The sequence below is a fragment of the Catharus ustulatus genome, chromosome 11, assembly GCF_009819885.2.
Source record: "Catharus ustulatus isolate bCatUst1 chromosome 11, bCatUst1.pri.v2, whole genome shotgun sequence".
In the NCBI taxonomy this organism is placed as follows: domain Eukaryota; kingdom Metazoa; phylum Chordata; class Aves; order Passeriformes; family Turdidae; genus Catharus; species Catharus ustulatus.
This window is the reverse complement of record NC_046231.1, coordinates 2,737,013-2,750,760: the sequence shown is the minus strand read 5'-3', so window position 1 is coordinate 2,750,760 and position 13,748 is coordinate 2,737,013. Positions and strand designations below refer to the sequence as shown.

General features: G+C 43.8%; 1 protein-coding gene across 1 annotated transcript in view; it reads left to right on the top strand.

Moving 5' to 3' along the window:
- The first annotated feature begins 4,478 nt into the window (after positions 1 to 4,478).
- LOC117001466 (transcription initiation factor TFIID subunit 4-like) overlaps positions 4,479 to 13,748 on the top strand; it is a 146,582-nt gene continuing 137,312 nt past the window's right edge. Inside the window, exons 1-3 of the mRNA XM_042779638.1 lie at positions 4,479 to 4,847; positions 5,382 to 5,499; positions 9,136 to 9,308. Coding sequence (XP_042635572.1) covers positions 4,479 to 4,847; positions 5,382 to 5,499; positions 9,136 to 9,308 — 660 coding nt within the window. The remainder of the gene's footprint in view (positions 4,848 to 5,381; positions 5,500 to 9,135; positions 9,309 to 13,748) is intronic.

Genomic DNA, 13,748 nt, shown 5'->3' with positions numbered 1-13,748 from the left:
GGCCTCTTGGAGGAGGGGGAGAGGCTTGTAACAGCGTGGAGGATCGGCTACACCCGTGTTACAGGGGTATCCTGCTGCTTAAACGGGGTGGAAGGAAAGAAGGAAGGAAGGAAGGAAGTTCTGGTTCGCATCTTCCTAAGACTTCTCTCATCTGCCTCTCAAAACTAGAGAGGGTGGTTTGTATGGAAACACAGTTTAATGCCACAGTATTAGAAAAATGGACACTAAAATTTATTTCATAGTCAGGACTAGTTGCACAATCATATGCCTACTTTCCATTCTACATTTATAGAATTAGGGTTCCAAGGTCATGTGGTTGAAAGAGGAAATAGAATTTGACATTTCTTTGAGCTTGGGACACAATAGATGAGCGTTTCAGAAGAGAAATCAAATGGAAAACTGCCAGGGTTTGTTTTTCACAGAATCCCAGGATGAAAGCGATGACCGTGGCTCATCTGGTGTCACCTCCCTGCTCCAGCAGGGCCATCCCAGAGCACAGGGCACAGCACAGTGTCCGTGGGGCTCTGGAATATCCCCAGGGAGGAGACTCCACAGCCTCTCTGCACACTCTGCTCAGGGTTGGCACTGCCCAGGGCACAAGTTGTGCCTCCTGTGCGGGGGCAGCTCCTGGGCTCAGCCCCTGCCCGTGGCTCTGGGGCCATTGCTGGGACCAGAGCAGAGCCTGGGACTGCCCTGAGCCTGCTGCACACAGGGACACCCAGGGCTAAGGGCCCCTCTCAGCTGTCCTTAGGCTTAACAGCCTTTTCTGAAACAACTTGTAAGTTCCTGGAGGAGAGAAGTTGGCCAGAATGAATAACAAAAGCAAAACAAAAACTAAAACAGACAAACAAAAAATCTGCACAAATGCCTGAGAATAGAAAACTATCCCCTTGAAACACTTAGGGGTTAAATTCTAATCTTGATGATAAATGTTCCTAACTCTCACCCTCACAAATATCTACAACTAACTTTGCAAGCTCCAAAATTCCTATAAGCCGTACTTAAAATTTAATTCATTTACAACTGAAGTACATGAAACTAAATTTAGACATATTCTGCCTTCCAAGCCAGGGACCCAGGTTTGGTGAAGCACCTAGGGCAGAAATCTTATAAAGAGCAGCTGAGGGAGCTGGGAAAGGGGTTCAGCCTGGAAAAAAAGGAGGCTCAGGGGAAATTTCTTGCTCTGCTCAACTCCCTGACAGGAGGGGACAGCCAGGGGGTCAGGCTCTGCTCCCAGGGAACAGGGACAGGAGGAGAGGGAATGGCCTCAAGCTGTGCCAGGGGAGGCTCAGCGTGGATATTGGAAAACATTTCTTCGTGGAAAGGGGCAGTTAGGCTGCCCAGGGCAGACTCCCAATCCTGCAGGGAAAAACATGTGGATGCAGCACTTGGGGACATGGGTTAGTGGTGGCCTTGGCAGTGCTGAGGGAATCTTAGAAGTCTTTTTTAACCTACACCTATGCTAGTCCTAGGACAGCTCTTAGTTCCCTAATGGTCTTTGTGCTCTCAATTTTTGGAGTTTGTAATTTCTGTGTTGTACTTAAAATGAGCAGCTGAAGGAATATTTTTATAGTGTGAAGTGGATTTTAATAACATGAAGAGTTCTTCATTTTAGGAAGTTAATTCAAAATCTTACCTGACTTGGTAGGCAGCATCTTGATATTAAACTTAAGATGGTTAAATTATACATTTGAAGGCACTGAAAGTGTGTGTTTGAGACAAACCCGTAAGCAGGAGAACAGTGCTCCTTTCTAAACACTTTCACTTCTGTAGAAGACAATGGGTTACTCATCCCCATGCCCTGTTCTCACTCCATGTAGCTGAACACAGCAAGGGGACTTTGCTGTGCACTGAGTTATTAATGACAGACTTGGGCTGCAAGCAGGGCAGAGGCAGTGCTGAGAACTAAAGAGCAGCTCAACAACTTCTGTGGTAGATTTTCTTTCACAGGCAATTTTGAAACAACAGTTGGAAGTTAACTTTTCTAAAGACCATTCTCTATCTCAAACAAAAAAATAATTCAGGAAAGCCTCTCTCTTACAAGATCAAATGAGATGATCACAATGGTCTCTTAGATTTTTTTCTTTTTTTTTGGTGTTCTGTACATATATAACTCCAAAAAATGAAAGAGCAACAAATATATTCAGAAATGTTTTTGTGATGAAATGCATTAAAATATTTAGAAAACATTTTTATAATAGAATGAATACAAACGTTCACAGAGATTCTGTATTTTACCAGAAGTATTTTTCCCCATGTAAAAGCTCAAGCCCAAAGGCAGTTTCAGCAACAAGTTTATAAACATTCTTAGGTATGTCCTCACCTTTTGACTTGAAGGAAGTCCAATGTGACAGTATACATCATGTTTTATTAAATAAAACATTCTATTACACTTTATTGCCTTGTATGTTTATATATATAATGGCTCAATTTGAAAGGAGTGGGGAGAAATATGAATTAATGTTTTACAGATTACCCAAGCACAATGTACATTCAGATTGTAATACTTGCCATTTTCTCTGTCCAGTGGGAAGGTAACTTTTGTCTTCTAAAGTTACAAAGCAATTCACTTTCCTCTAGGGTGGTTTTTGTGGAAACCCCCAGTTTAATGCCACAGTATTAGAAAAATGGACACTAAAATTTGTTTCATAGTCAGGACTAATTGCAGAATCATATGTCTACCTTTCCATTCTCTTATGAAAACTCTGGAGATGGTCATATGCAAATGAAGTTCAGGAGCAGGGCAACTATGTGAGGACTGCATGGAACATTCTCTGATAGATTTAATAGTCTGTGACTCATAAAAAAGTCATATTAGATAGATTTTTATTTTTTTCAAACCCAAATAATTACTCTTTATATTTATGTAATAGCAAATGGAATCTTAATATCTACTGTGTTTTAATTCAACTTCCAGGAAAAAGCAGTTATTAAAAATCCAAATTTAATTTAGCTGTAGCACTCCACAGAAGTAATGCTCATTTTCTAAGCCAATTTTTGATGTATAGATTTCATAAACACTGCTGTACTTTCCCATTCACCAGCTCCCTACCACACCTTTGGACCTCCAGTATTTTCACTGCTACTTTCTTGAAGAAATATGCACTGGTTTAATTTCAGGAGGCATTTAAACTTACCCTAATTAAACTGGTACAACCTATATTTAATGCATTTTAAAAGTGGTCTCTTTTGATTCATCATAAACTTGCTCCTAAAGGACAATCAGGAGAAACTACCCTGAGTAAAAATGTAAGATCCTTTGATAGGAAACAGCAGCCAGGAGCAGTTTGGTCTTGTTACTCCAGCGAGTCTACACAGTAGGACTGAGCAGATTGAACCAGGACTGGAGAGGAGCTCAGCCAGCCCCCCACTCCTTCCCACCAGTGCAAGGAGCAATTGGATGTCCTTATTCACTGAGGTACCTTTTCCAGTTTTTTGGAAAACCCTGAGATCACAAAATGAGGAATGATTCACCATTTCAGACCACAGAGCAGCAGCTCCAGCTCCGGTTTTGCAGGCACTCGTGCTGTTGCAGAGACGGAGCTGGAATCCAAGCTGCTGCCGGGGTCACAAATGCATGGTTGTCCTTTGTATGGAAAAAGTTTTTATTTGGAATGTTCTATCGAAGACGCTGTCCTGTCACTAGTTTAAAAACCGATTATTTACGACCACTGTCTTTCACTTAAGTTATTTCAGAGTGTATGAGGAAGTGCTGGTGGGAAAAGGGCACGCAGAAGTGCGGTAACAAAAGCCTTAGCAACAAATTACCTACCTCAAATTTCCCGCGAGGATGCCACGGAACAGCACGCCAGGGCAGCAGCTCTGGCGATGGAAGGAGCCTTATTTTTGTTTTCTAAATCTTCTGCCAGCAGCGTCCCCGTTAGGAAATGCTATCGCTGCAGCCATTCTGGTCTGGCTAGAGCAAGTAGCTTTGGACACCGGCAAGTGCACAGCAGAGCAGTGCACCCGTGGTGCGTCCGTGCTCCCTCCGCTGCACATCCCGCGGCGGGGCCGGGCGGGGCAGCCCAGGCTCGCTTCTCCCGGGGGCACGGGACGGGCCCCGGCGGACACCGGGGCAGGGAGGCTGCTCCACACCGAGTCCGTCCCTACGGCACCGCCCTGCACCCGCGGCTCCCCGAAGGGCAGCGCCGCCCTCGCCCTGGGCGGCTGCACCCACTGGGGCACTCCGGCGGTCCCGGTGACGATCCCGGGCGCGCTCCCGCTGAGGCGGTCCCGGTGTCGGGGCCCGCTCCCAGCGGGGCGCTCGGGCGGCCCCAGTCCTGGTCCTGGTTCTCGTTCCACTCCCAGCGTGGCGCTCGGGCGGCCCCAGTCCTGGTCCCGCTTCTGGGCGCGCCCGCCCGGGCAGTCCCGGTGCCGCCCCGGGGCGGGGCGGAGGCGGTGGCCCCTCCCATGGTGCCCCGCGCGCGGCAGAGCGTCGCGCATGCGCACAGCGCCGCCGGCTCCCAGCTCAGCGCAAGATGGCGGCGGGCGCGTCGGACCCACTGGACGAGATGCTGCTCTTCTCCGAGGAGGTGGACGAGAAGGCGCTCAGCGACCTGGTGGGATCCCTGGAATCGCAGCTGGCCGGCAGCCGCGGCCCCGCTGAGCCGCCCCCGCCTAGGACCTCCGCCCCGTCCCAGCAGCCGCAGCCGCAGCAGGGGAGCCTGGCGGGGGGCAGCAGCCCCGGCCGGCAGCAGCACGGCCGCCCTGCGCCCCCTCCCGCGCCCGGGGCAGGGGAGGCGGCGGCGCGCCCCGGCAGCGCGGGGAGCCGAGCCCCCGCCCAGGGGCCTCTCCCGTCCCCGTCTCCCCCGGCGGCGGCGGCAGCGGCGGCGGGGAGGGGAGCGAGTGTAAACAGTAGTAGTGTGCAGCAATCACATGGAGCGGCTCCCGGCGGCGGCAGCCCCGCCGCTCCCGCCCCGCCGCAGCCCGCCGCCCCTGCCCAGCCTGTCAACAACCATGTGGCCGCTGCAGCCGCCACCGCCGCGCGGGACGCGGGGAGCCCCGGCCCCAGCCCGCCCGCCGCCGACGGCGCGCCCGGGGCCGCGGGGGGCGGCGGGACCCCGGCGGGGGGCGGCGGAGCGGCGGGAGCGGCCGAGGGCGCCGCCGCTGCCCCCGCGCCGCGCCCCGGCGAGGCGGCGCCCAACGGGGAGGGCGCGGGGGCCCGGGCGGGCGCGGCGCCGCCCGTCAGCGGGCACGGCGGGGCCGCCGCCGCGCAGCCCCAGCCCGCGGCCGGCGCGCTGCCCGCGGTCACCGCGCTCGGCGCCTCCGCCAGCCCCGCACCGCCGGCCCCGGGCTCGGCCCCGCCGGCCCCCGCGGCCCCCGCCGCGCCCAAGCCCGCGGTCACCGCCAAGGCGGGCGCTGCCCTGCCCGCCGCCCCCCAGGCCGTGTCGCCGCGGCCGGCGCTGGGCGCTGCCCCCCGGATCGTAGCCCCGCAGCTGATCGTGCGGCCGCCGCCGCAGGCCACCATCCAGCTGCCCCCCGGCTTCACCATCCCGCCCGGTAAGTGCTGCGCAGCGCTCCCGGCTCGCCGCTCGCTCTAACCTTCTTCTCTTGGCCGAGGGCTTTGCTTTCCCCCAAAGCTGTCATGTCCCTGCTGCTCGACGTGCTGGAAACCAAAGAAGAAGCACCTGTCTGAGGGCACCGTCTGACGAGCAGGCTGCCGCTAATTAGGGTGTAACTGGTACGGCTAATGCAGAGTAATTGCAGCTGCTGTTGGGTGAGTTACTGGTTTTGTCCTGGGGAGAGCGGTACTTACGGTGAGTTACTCTGTGATGGTGTAGTTGGATACCGGATAAAAAACTGGCCTGGTAGCTAAGAATAACTTTATATGTGTTTTAAAGGACTTTATCTTCTGCTTTGTACTTGCTACTCCTGAAAAGTTTTTCTGCTTGATTTTCTGCTGTGAACCAGATGGTAAATGTGTGTAATCTAAAATTTATAATTTTAGTAATTGTGATAATGTCATCGTTTTGTGAGGGTGGTCTTCACCTCACCAGATTTTATTTCCAACTCTGAAGCAATTGTGTGCTCTTTGTACTCCTCTATGTTTCTTAACTTAATTTGCTAAAACTTTAAGTTCAGCAAGATTGCTAGCTAACCAAACAAGCATCCCTTCATCCTCATGATTCCTATTCTTAATCGGTATGTTGTTTCATCTGAAGGATACTGTGGTCCCTTACTTGCATTTTCATGTTGAAAACTTGGGTATCTTCGTGCCTTCTTGATTTAGGAGCTGATTCAACATTTAAGCTAATTATTTTTTTTCCCTGTTAGTATCAATAGTGTGTTAAGATGTGGACCTATTAATGTAGTCTGAAATAACTTAGTTCTTTCACCCTGTTTCTTGAAATATTTGATATTTATTAGCTAAGTAGAGCAGCAATGTGATGTTGTAGATGTTTGCTCCTGAGTGGGCTTTTAGTAGTTGTGTATTTGGCACTAGTTTATGAAAAATCCTCCAGAATCTGAAGGTCCAAACATACAAATCTTGGTGGTTTCATGAAGACCCAACTAACTTGAAACAGATAAGTGCTGTTCAGACTGTTTGTCTTTAACCTTTGCCTGCCTTTGTTAATCTGTGGAAGGTTACTCTATGCAGACGATAATGTGCATTGTAACTTTGCACACAGTTTCTGAGGTTCATTGTGTGAATACTTTGATCTGTTACTTTCAAGCCAAAGTGGAAAAACTGAAGGTTGAAAACAGATCCAGGGTTTAGAAATGTTGTAGAAATAATACACTGGAAAATTTTAGTTCAAATTTGATTTTATTACAAGATAGTTGGAAATCCATTAAATTTGCATAAACATGAAGATAGTATGTTCTAAAAGGAAGTTTTTCAGAAAATACAATTTAAAAAAAAATTAACTTGGTGGATAATTAATCTAAAACTCCCATATAGCAAGCTTCTATATAAAACAAAAATTTAGAATCAGTTTTGGAGAACAGGTTATTGTAGCAGATAATGGTCATAAGTTGTGTATTTTATCTTCATGTGACTGACAGGAAGGTAAAATTAAACTCGTCATTTAACTGGATTCTAGCTTGTACCAGCTGCTCAGTAGCAGGAATTAGTAGTCCTCCAAACTGAATTAAAATATAATGTTAACACATGAGTATTTATTCATTTATTGTAGTAATTGTGTCTGCAACTTTGAGACTCTGGCGTGTGTTGCAATTCATTTGTCCTTTCCAGTCAGTTTTTCTCTATTCAGAATTAGGTTTAGAAAATGGGAAGATAAATTAAGCACACACCTGTGAATCTGTGTGATGCAAACAGAACATGTATTGTTTAATGTGTGGTAGGCATTATCCTATGAGGATTTTCATACAAGGTTCACAACATAATCAGAGAAGTGATAACCAATTTGGGCAGTTGGCATATTGGGGTGTCCAGATGGTTTAGGAATGTCATATGCCAAATATATCATCTGCTTGCAGGATTTTTTGCAAATATAAACTGTGAAGCTTGGTGCTTAAATGGCTAATGGACCTTAGAAGTTACCTTTTAGATGAGTTTTTAATGAGTTTCTTTCAACTTTTTAATTTTTAAATTACTCTTGGCTTTGAAAGAGAGTTGTTATTATGGCTTTTGGATGTGGTTCTAGTTGTAGCTCTGTATGCCTGTTACCTTTAACTTTGATTTCCATGAGTCTTCAGTTTATAGTGGCAGAAATTTGCCTTCTGTTTGTGTTTGTAGCAGAAAAGGTTGGCTGGGAGCACCCAACTCTGTGAGTGAGGGCTTTTATATGTGCTGCAGTTCTCTCACATGTTCATCCCACTGCTGGGATTTGGTTTTTCCATGTCAGACTGAAAGAAAGATTTTCTTGCTATAGGGTTCTGCAGTCTGTTATAATAGTGTTTGAATTTCTTTATCCCCAGGGTATGTTGCAAATTATGTCCCTTTAGCAAAGTGTTGGGTTTTTTTCCCCCTGGGGAGTTAACAATTAGAATTGGATGTAAGCTTTTACCTTTATAATTGGATATAAGGGTTTACCTTTTCTCCTTTGAAAAGTTAAAAAAGTATATGAAGCAATTTGCACATAGAGATAAGTTGTAGGAACAGTGTCTACTGACCCTGTTATCAGCAGACTAAAAGTGATTTCGTAGGTTTTTAGTTTTTGGTTCTCTAGTTGTTGCAGACATGATGTTTTTTTCTGTTTATTTGACTCATTGTATCCTATCTAGGTTAAATCATTAAAATGTATTCTGGAACTGACTTGGAAATTCTTTTTAATAATGTGTCTGGAGAACTGCTTCTTAATTCTGAGTGAATTGTAGGAAGAACATGACATGCTTTGCAGTGACCTTGAATGTGTGAAACTCCAGGATTCATGGACCAACTTAGCCACTGTCTACCCTTTTCCAACCTGCTGACTGCAAAACTTTGGGCACAGCTCGATGGCAAAGGCTCTGTTGTCTAGAAGGCCTCTATTTGTGAGGTGTTTTACAAGAAAATAATCTGAAAAAAATATTATTTACTTCTGGAAAGTGTTAGAAAACTTTGCAATTGTCTAAAATTGCTGCACTGTATCATTGTGTGCTGAGGAGTTGTGTTGGTTCTCTGGGTCTGACAGTGTTGGTTGTTGAGGTTTAAACCAAAGAGGTGATGGTGGGTACCAAATAGATTAAATTGTTAGTGTTCAATGTTCAGTAAATCTCAAATATTGTATACTCAGAAGTGTGTCTGACCTAATATTTGCATGGACTCATAAGCTGTTGTTTAGTAAAGCTCTCAGGTCATTGTCCCTGATATGCACATACTCAATTGTCTTCCCGGCAGCTGCGTTGTCCTTAAGAGTTTTTACTTTTAGTGAATATTTATTTCTAATTTTGTTCTCCTGACCCTGACTAGGCTGTTAGAAATCACTGTCCCCCAAACACTAAAGTGGCTGCTCTTTTCATCACTGCTTCCCATAAACTGCAGTTATTTAAATTCCAATCTGAATTTGGCCTGCTAGTGGGGGTTCCTTTTCTTCTTTGAAATAAAATCTCCTGTTACATGAGAACAAAAAAAAAGGACTATAGAGGATAATGTACAGTGCTGTACATGAATTTGACTCTGCATTGATAGTTGTTGCTGTGTTACTGCTGCTGTTGTTTGCTGTGCAGTGACTGTTCCCTTACCCTCACTAGGGATGGTCCTGGTGCGCACGGACGCCGGACAGCTCGTGATGGTGCCCCAGCAGGCTCTGGCACAGGCTCAGATGCAGGCTCAGGTGCAGACACAGGGACAGGGTCCTGCCAGCATGTCACCCAGGCTCTCTGTGCCCACCACTGGCCCTGTTTTTCGCCTGTCAACAGCTCAGGTATGTGCAACTTCATTCACTTTGGTGCATTATGGCTTACACATTTTTACCTCATGTTTCTGCAGCCGTGCTTTCCTCCCCTTTTTGTTGTGAAAACAGGAAATACTTATTCAAATGTAGTTTATTTTATGAGACCTAGGTTTTTTTTTTTTTTTTTTAAGGAAAAAATCTGCTTTTGAGAGTCTCTTGAGACTGTTCAGTGAGAGATGATTGGAGACTACAAAGCTCAGTCTTAGTCTGGACTGTGTATCACTGATTTAGTAAGTGTCCCCTGCTACTCTGAATCAGAAGCACTGTGATATCCCAGCACGCTGAATCCCAGGATAGCTAATTTCACTGGACAGTAGAAAAGAGAAAGCAAATAATATTCTACCCGGGGACTTGCAATATTTTTAAAATAACATTTTAAATATACAGTAATTTCACGATTATAAGCTGCACCATTTTGATTAAAATTTTGGTCTGAACCTGAAGTGCGGCTTATAATCAGATGCGGCTTATGAAATAATAATAATAATGAAAAGTTGCTGTTTTAGTTTGGAGGACAGATGTCTGCTGAGAGAGGCAGGAGCTTCTCTTTGAACTGGAGAATGTAAACCCCCTCCCTCCAAATTATTATAATTTTGAAATCAAGGGGCTTTCAGGAAAAAATATGGGAATTAGGAATAACAGTTCTTTACTGGGCAAATTAAAATAGAAATACAGTACTACAAAGAAACAAACTCCAAACCCTGACAAAGTCAGAGTACAACCTGACACCCCATCAGGCAGGGTGTTGGTAGCAGTCCCATTAAATGGTGGCTGCATCCTCCTGCAGTAACAGATGTGATTCAGTTGAAGCAGTGGTCAGGTGCAGTTTCCTTCTAAAGGTCCAGTGGTGATGTGGAGAAATCCGGTTTTCCTCTGGAGTCCAGTGGAGAAAGGGGCTCCCTTACTATCCCAAAACCTCTGTTTTTATCTTAGTAAGAAATGTTGGGTTCTTCCCCCTGGCTGGAGCAACTTCCAATGGGATGCAGTAATTTTATCAGTCCCACAGTGGGACTCAATGGCCATTAGCAGAAAATGACTCGCTGGAGGAAGGATGGGTTGTGAAAAGATAAAGAACAATGCCCTGCCTGGTTTCAATGGATGGCCCATTAGCAGAATATCTGCCGTGGAGATAAGGATCACTGCCCCCACCCTCAACAGATGGTGATAGAACAGATACCTTTTATCACACTCTGTGTTGTAACGTGTGACTTATAATCAGGTGCGGCTTATAATCGTCAAATTACGTACTTTATTCGAAAGAAAGATTTGATTTTTCTAATTTGCCTCTGGATGTGATCTGCCTACACTGAAAGTTTTGCCTGTGTTGTGAGCACATTTCCCTTTTTCTAGGGATTGCTAGGGTAGAGTGCTTTCCTGTCTCAAACTCATCAGTGAAATGTGTTGGTTTGAACTTGGAGCTAATTTATTTCCTAGGGTCAGTGTGGGGTGGTCTTGTGTTTTTTTGTTTTGTTTTGGTGTTTTGTTTTTGTGGGGTTGTTTTGTTGTTTTTTAAAAACTTCTTTGAAGGCTGCATTGGTTTAAAAGTTTGTAGAGAGATAATTTAGCTTTGAGCCATTTAGGGCTAGAACTGAACTCTTCTAGTAAAATGCAGAAGCAAACGTCTTTGGGTATTAGTACAGGGCTGCTGTGCCATAGTAATAAGAGGTGTTTAAGGTCGTTTTGTCTAAGGTCTGTATTTGCAGAAGAGATAAGTAATTCTGTATGGAAAGATTAAAAAGGTGCCTTTACTATTCTTTAGTTGTTGTAGAAGTTGCTTGAAATTAAGTTCAACAGGTATTTTCCAGTATTTATCATTTCATTACTTCCTCTTTATATGCTTTATCTTTTGCACCATATTTATAGTCTAAAAGATTTTAAAGTTTAATTCAAAACTGAAAACAATGATAAACATTTCAGAAGAGAAGGAAGCTGGAATAAATTTGGAGAATTGAAAGTAGTAACATGAGGCAATCTATAAACCACAGAGCCAACTAGAATGTAAGTTTTAGAAGTGAGTGTACCTGTGAAGACTGTAGCTCATTGTCAGGAAAGACGTAAATGAAAGCCTGGAATCACTTGGAAAAACTTTATGCTCTCAAAAGAGAGGTAAGTGCAGTATTGGATGAAATTTGTTAAAGAGCTCTTTGCAGAAAAGGCAGCCATATAATGTTTGAATTTCTGGTATCTGGAAGAATAAGGCTTGTATAAACCTTGAAAGAGAAATGTATTCTGGGGAAGAAAAACCCAAGAGATAAACCTGTGTTCATTTACAGATTTTTTTTTTTATTAGTTTGATCAAAATTGCAGCCAGTTCCTGAATTTATACATCTGTCTTTGGTGGCTGGGGGCTTTCTTTGTGAGTAAGTGCACTTATGTGGTAATTACTACAAGGAGAAGTTCTAGGAATGACTCCCGAGACAAGTGCATAGTGTTAAGTGCATAACAGGTGTATGGTGGGACTGTACCAATAATGGGATCTATATCTGCTAGTTTTAGCTATTTTTCTTCCATACTGTTAGTTTTTTAGGTGGCCAGCATACTGATTAAATTTCAACGTGGAAGTATTCATAACAGATATTAAAAAATTGCTTGTAATTTGAGGACTTCTGAGGAATAACCTTGACTGCACATGAAGTCTAAGGAAGTGTGCAGAAATGTAGACCCCCTGCTTGGCTCTGGGTTCAGTCTGAGTTTTGGATCCCAAAGTCAGCCTTAAGATGTGTGCACAGCAAATGTAGATCCTGTTGATCTCAGGCAGCTGTTCTCTACTTGCATGAAACAGTTGATGTTGCAGAAGGAGTATAATCCTACTTGATGGATTTATGTAAAAATAAACCTGTGAGAATGCTGCATGTTCAGGTGTTTGTAGAGTCAGCTGAAATCTGGAGGAGTTCAGGTATTAGAAAGTTGTGTTTTGGTTTTGTACAGGATTCTGCCCAGGTAAATAACCCACTGCACTGTACACTTTTTTTCCCTTTTTTATCTCTTTACACTACCTAGTGCTAACACACTGGTTTGGAATAGAGGAAACCAGCAATGCCTTAGGAATGATCAATATATTGCAAGATGCAAAAGTTTGATTGTTTTAGTATAGGGGGATTAGAATCATGATACTGCAGCTCGTCAGGATTCATCTCCTTTGAAAATTTTAGTGGTAGCTGCTCAAACTGTACTGTATCATTTCTGTATTTGTCATAATTACCAGGTTAAGAAATAATTAATATTACCCTTAGAAAATTTACACTGAACTTCCCTGACACTGCACTTGATCTTCAGAGTCTTCTTTCATTGTGACATGCTTATGTTTTATAGATGTTTGACCTTAGAGTGTTCTTCAAAAATAGTGGTTGACAGCCTTTTAAAACAAGATTGTAAAGATATAAATTCTAAAAGTTTATCTAATCACAGCTAGACACAAGACTTCTATTTGATTAGGTGGATGGTTTATAACCAGAGACTGTTCACTGGTTTTCCAGATGAAATGTTCAATGATAAATATTGTGCTAAGGTTTTAGAAATGTCATTTGTTTGAGTAGTCATTATAATTAATCAATTCAGAGATCCAGTTCTAAAATAAAGAAAATTGTATGTACTGAAAATTATTTTTTTCAGGGAGTTTTTAATTAAGCTGTTTTCTTTCAGCATCTCTTTCTGGTGGTCAGAAAGCTGAATTCAGTGAATGAAAATGTCCAGAAGAAATTTAAAATTAATAAAAATAATGACCTAGTTTTTGTGTATATAGAGTATGAATAGTAAATAGTCATGGTGTCCACTGTGACTGAAACACAGGAAAATTCTGGTGCCATTAGCTCAAGACAGAATATAAACATTAATTGCCTGAATCCTGCAAAGTGTTCTGTGAGATGGATGAGTGTGTCAGGCTATGGAGTTTTAACCTTTCTTTCTGATATTAGTGGGATGGTTTGTATTTTACTGTGCAGAGCTCCACTTAATTATTGTATCTTTATTGTTATTTTGAGATACCTTTATTTGGATTAAAATGCAGAGTGCTTTAAATTTGTAGAGCTTAGCATTGTATTTTAGTCACTGAGTTTGTGTTTTACCCTTCTACATATGTCGAAAGTCAGCACAGATGGAAATTTGCAGTTCATAAGATAGTATTTCCTAGAATCTTAAGGATTCTAGGAAATAATATCTTATGAAGAGTGCATCAGAAAAAAACATGGCTTTCACACTTCATGGGTATTATGGTTGCTGTTCTGAAGATTGTCCTAGTTTTTAGCCTAATGACAGCCATTCAGGTGGCACAAGTTATTCAGCTAAGTGATTGTTTTCATTTGTTTATGCACTTTAAATAATTATTGTGATGAGAAAGTCTGTTGTGAACTGTACAGCTAGATGTAAAATACAGGATATTAAATAACATGCCAAAGAAATTGCAAAAGCTGG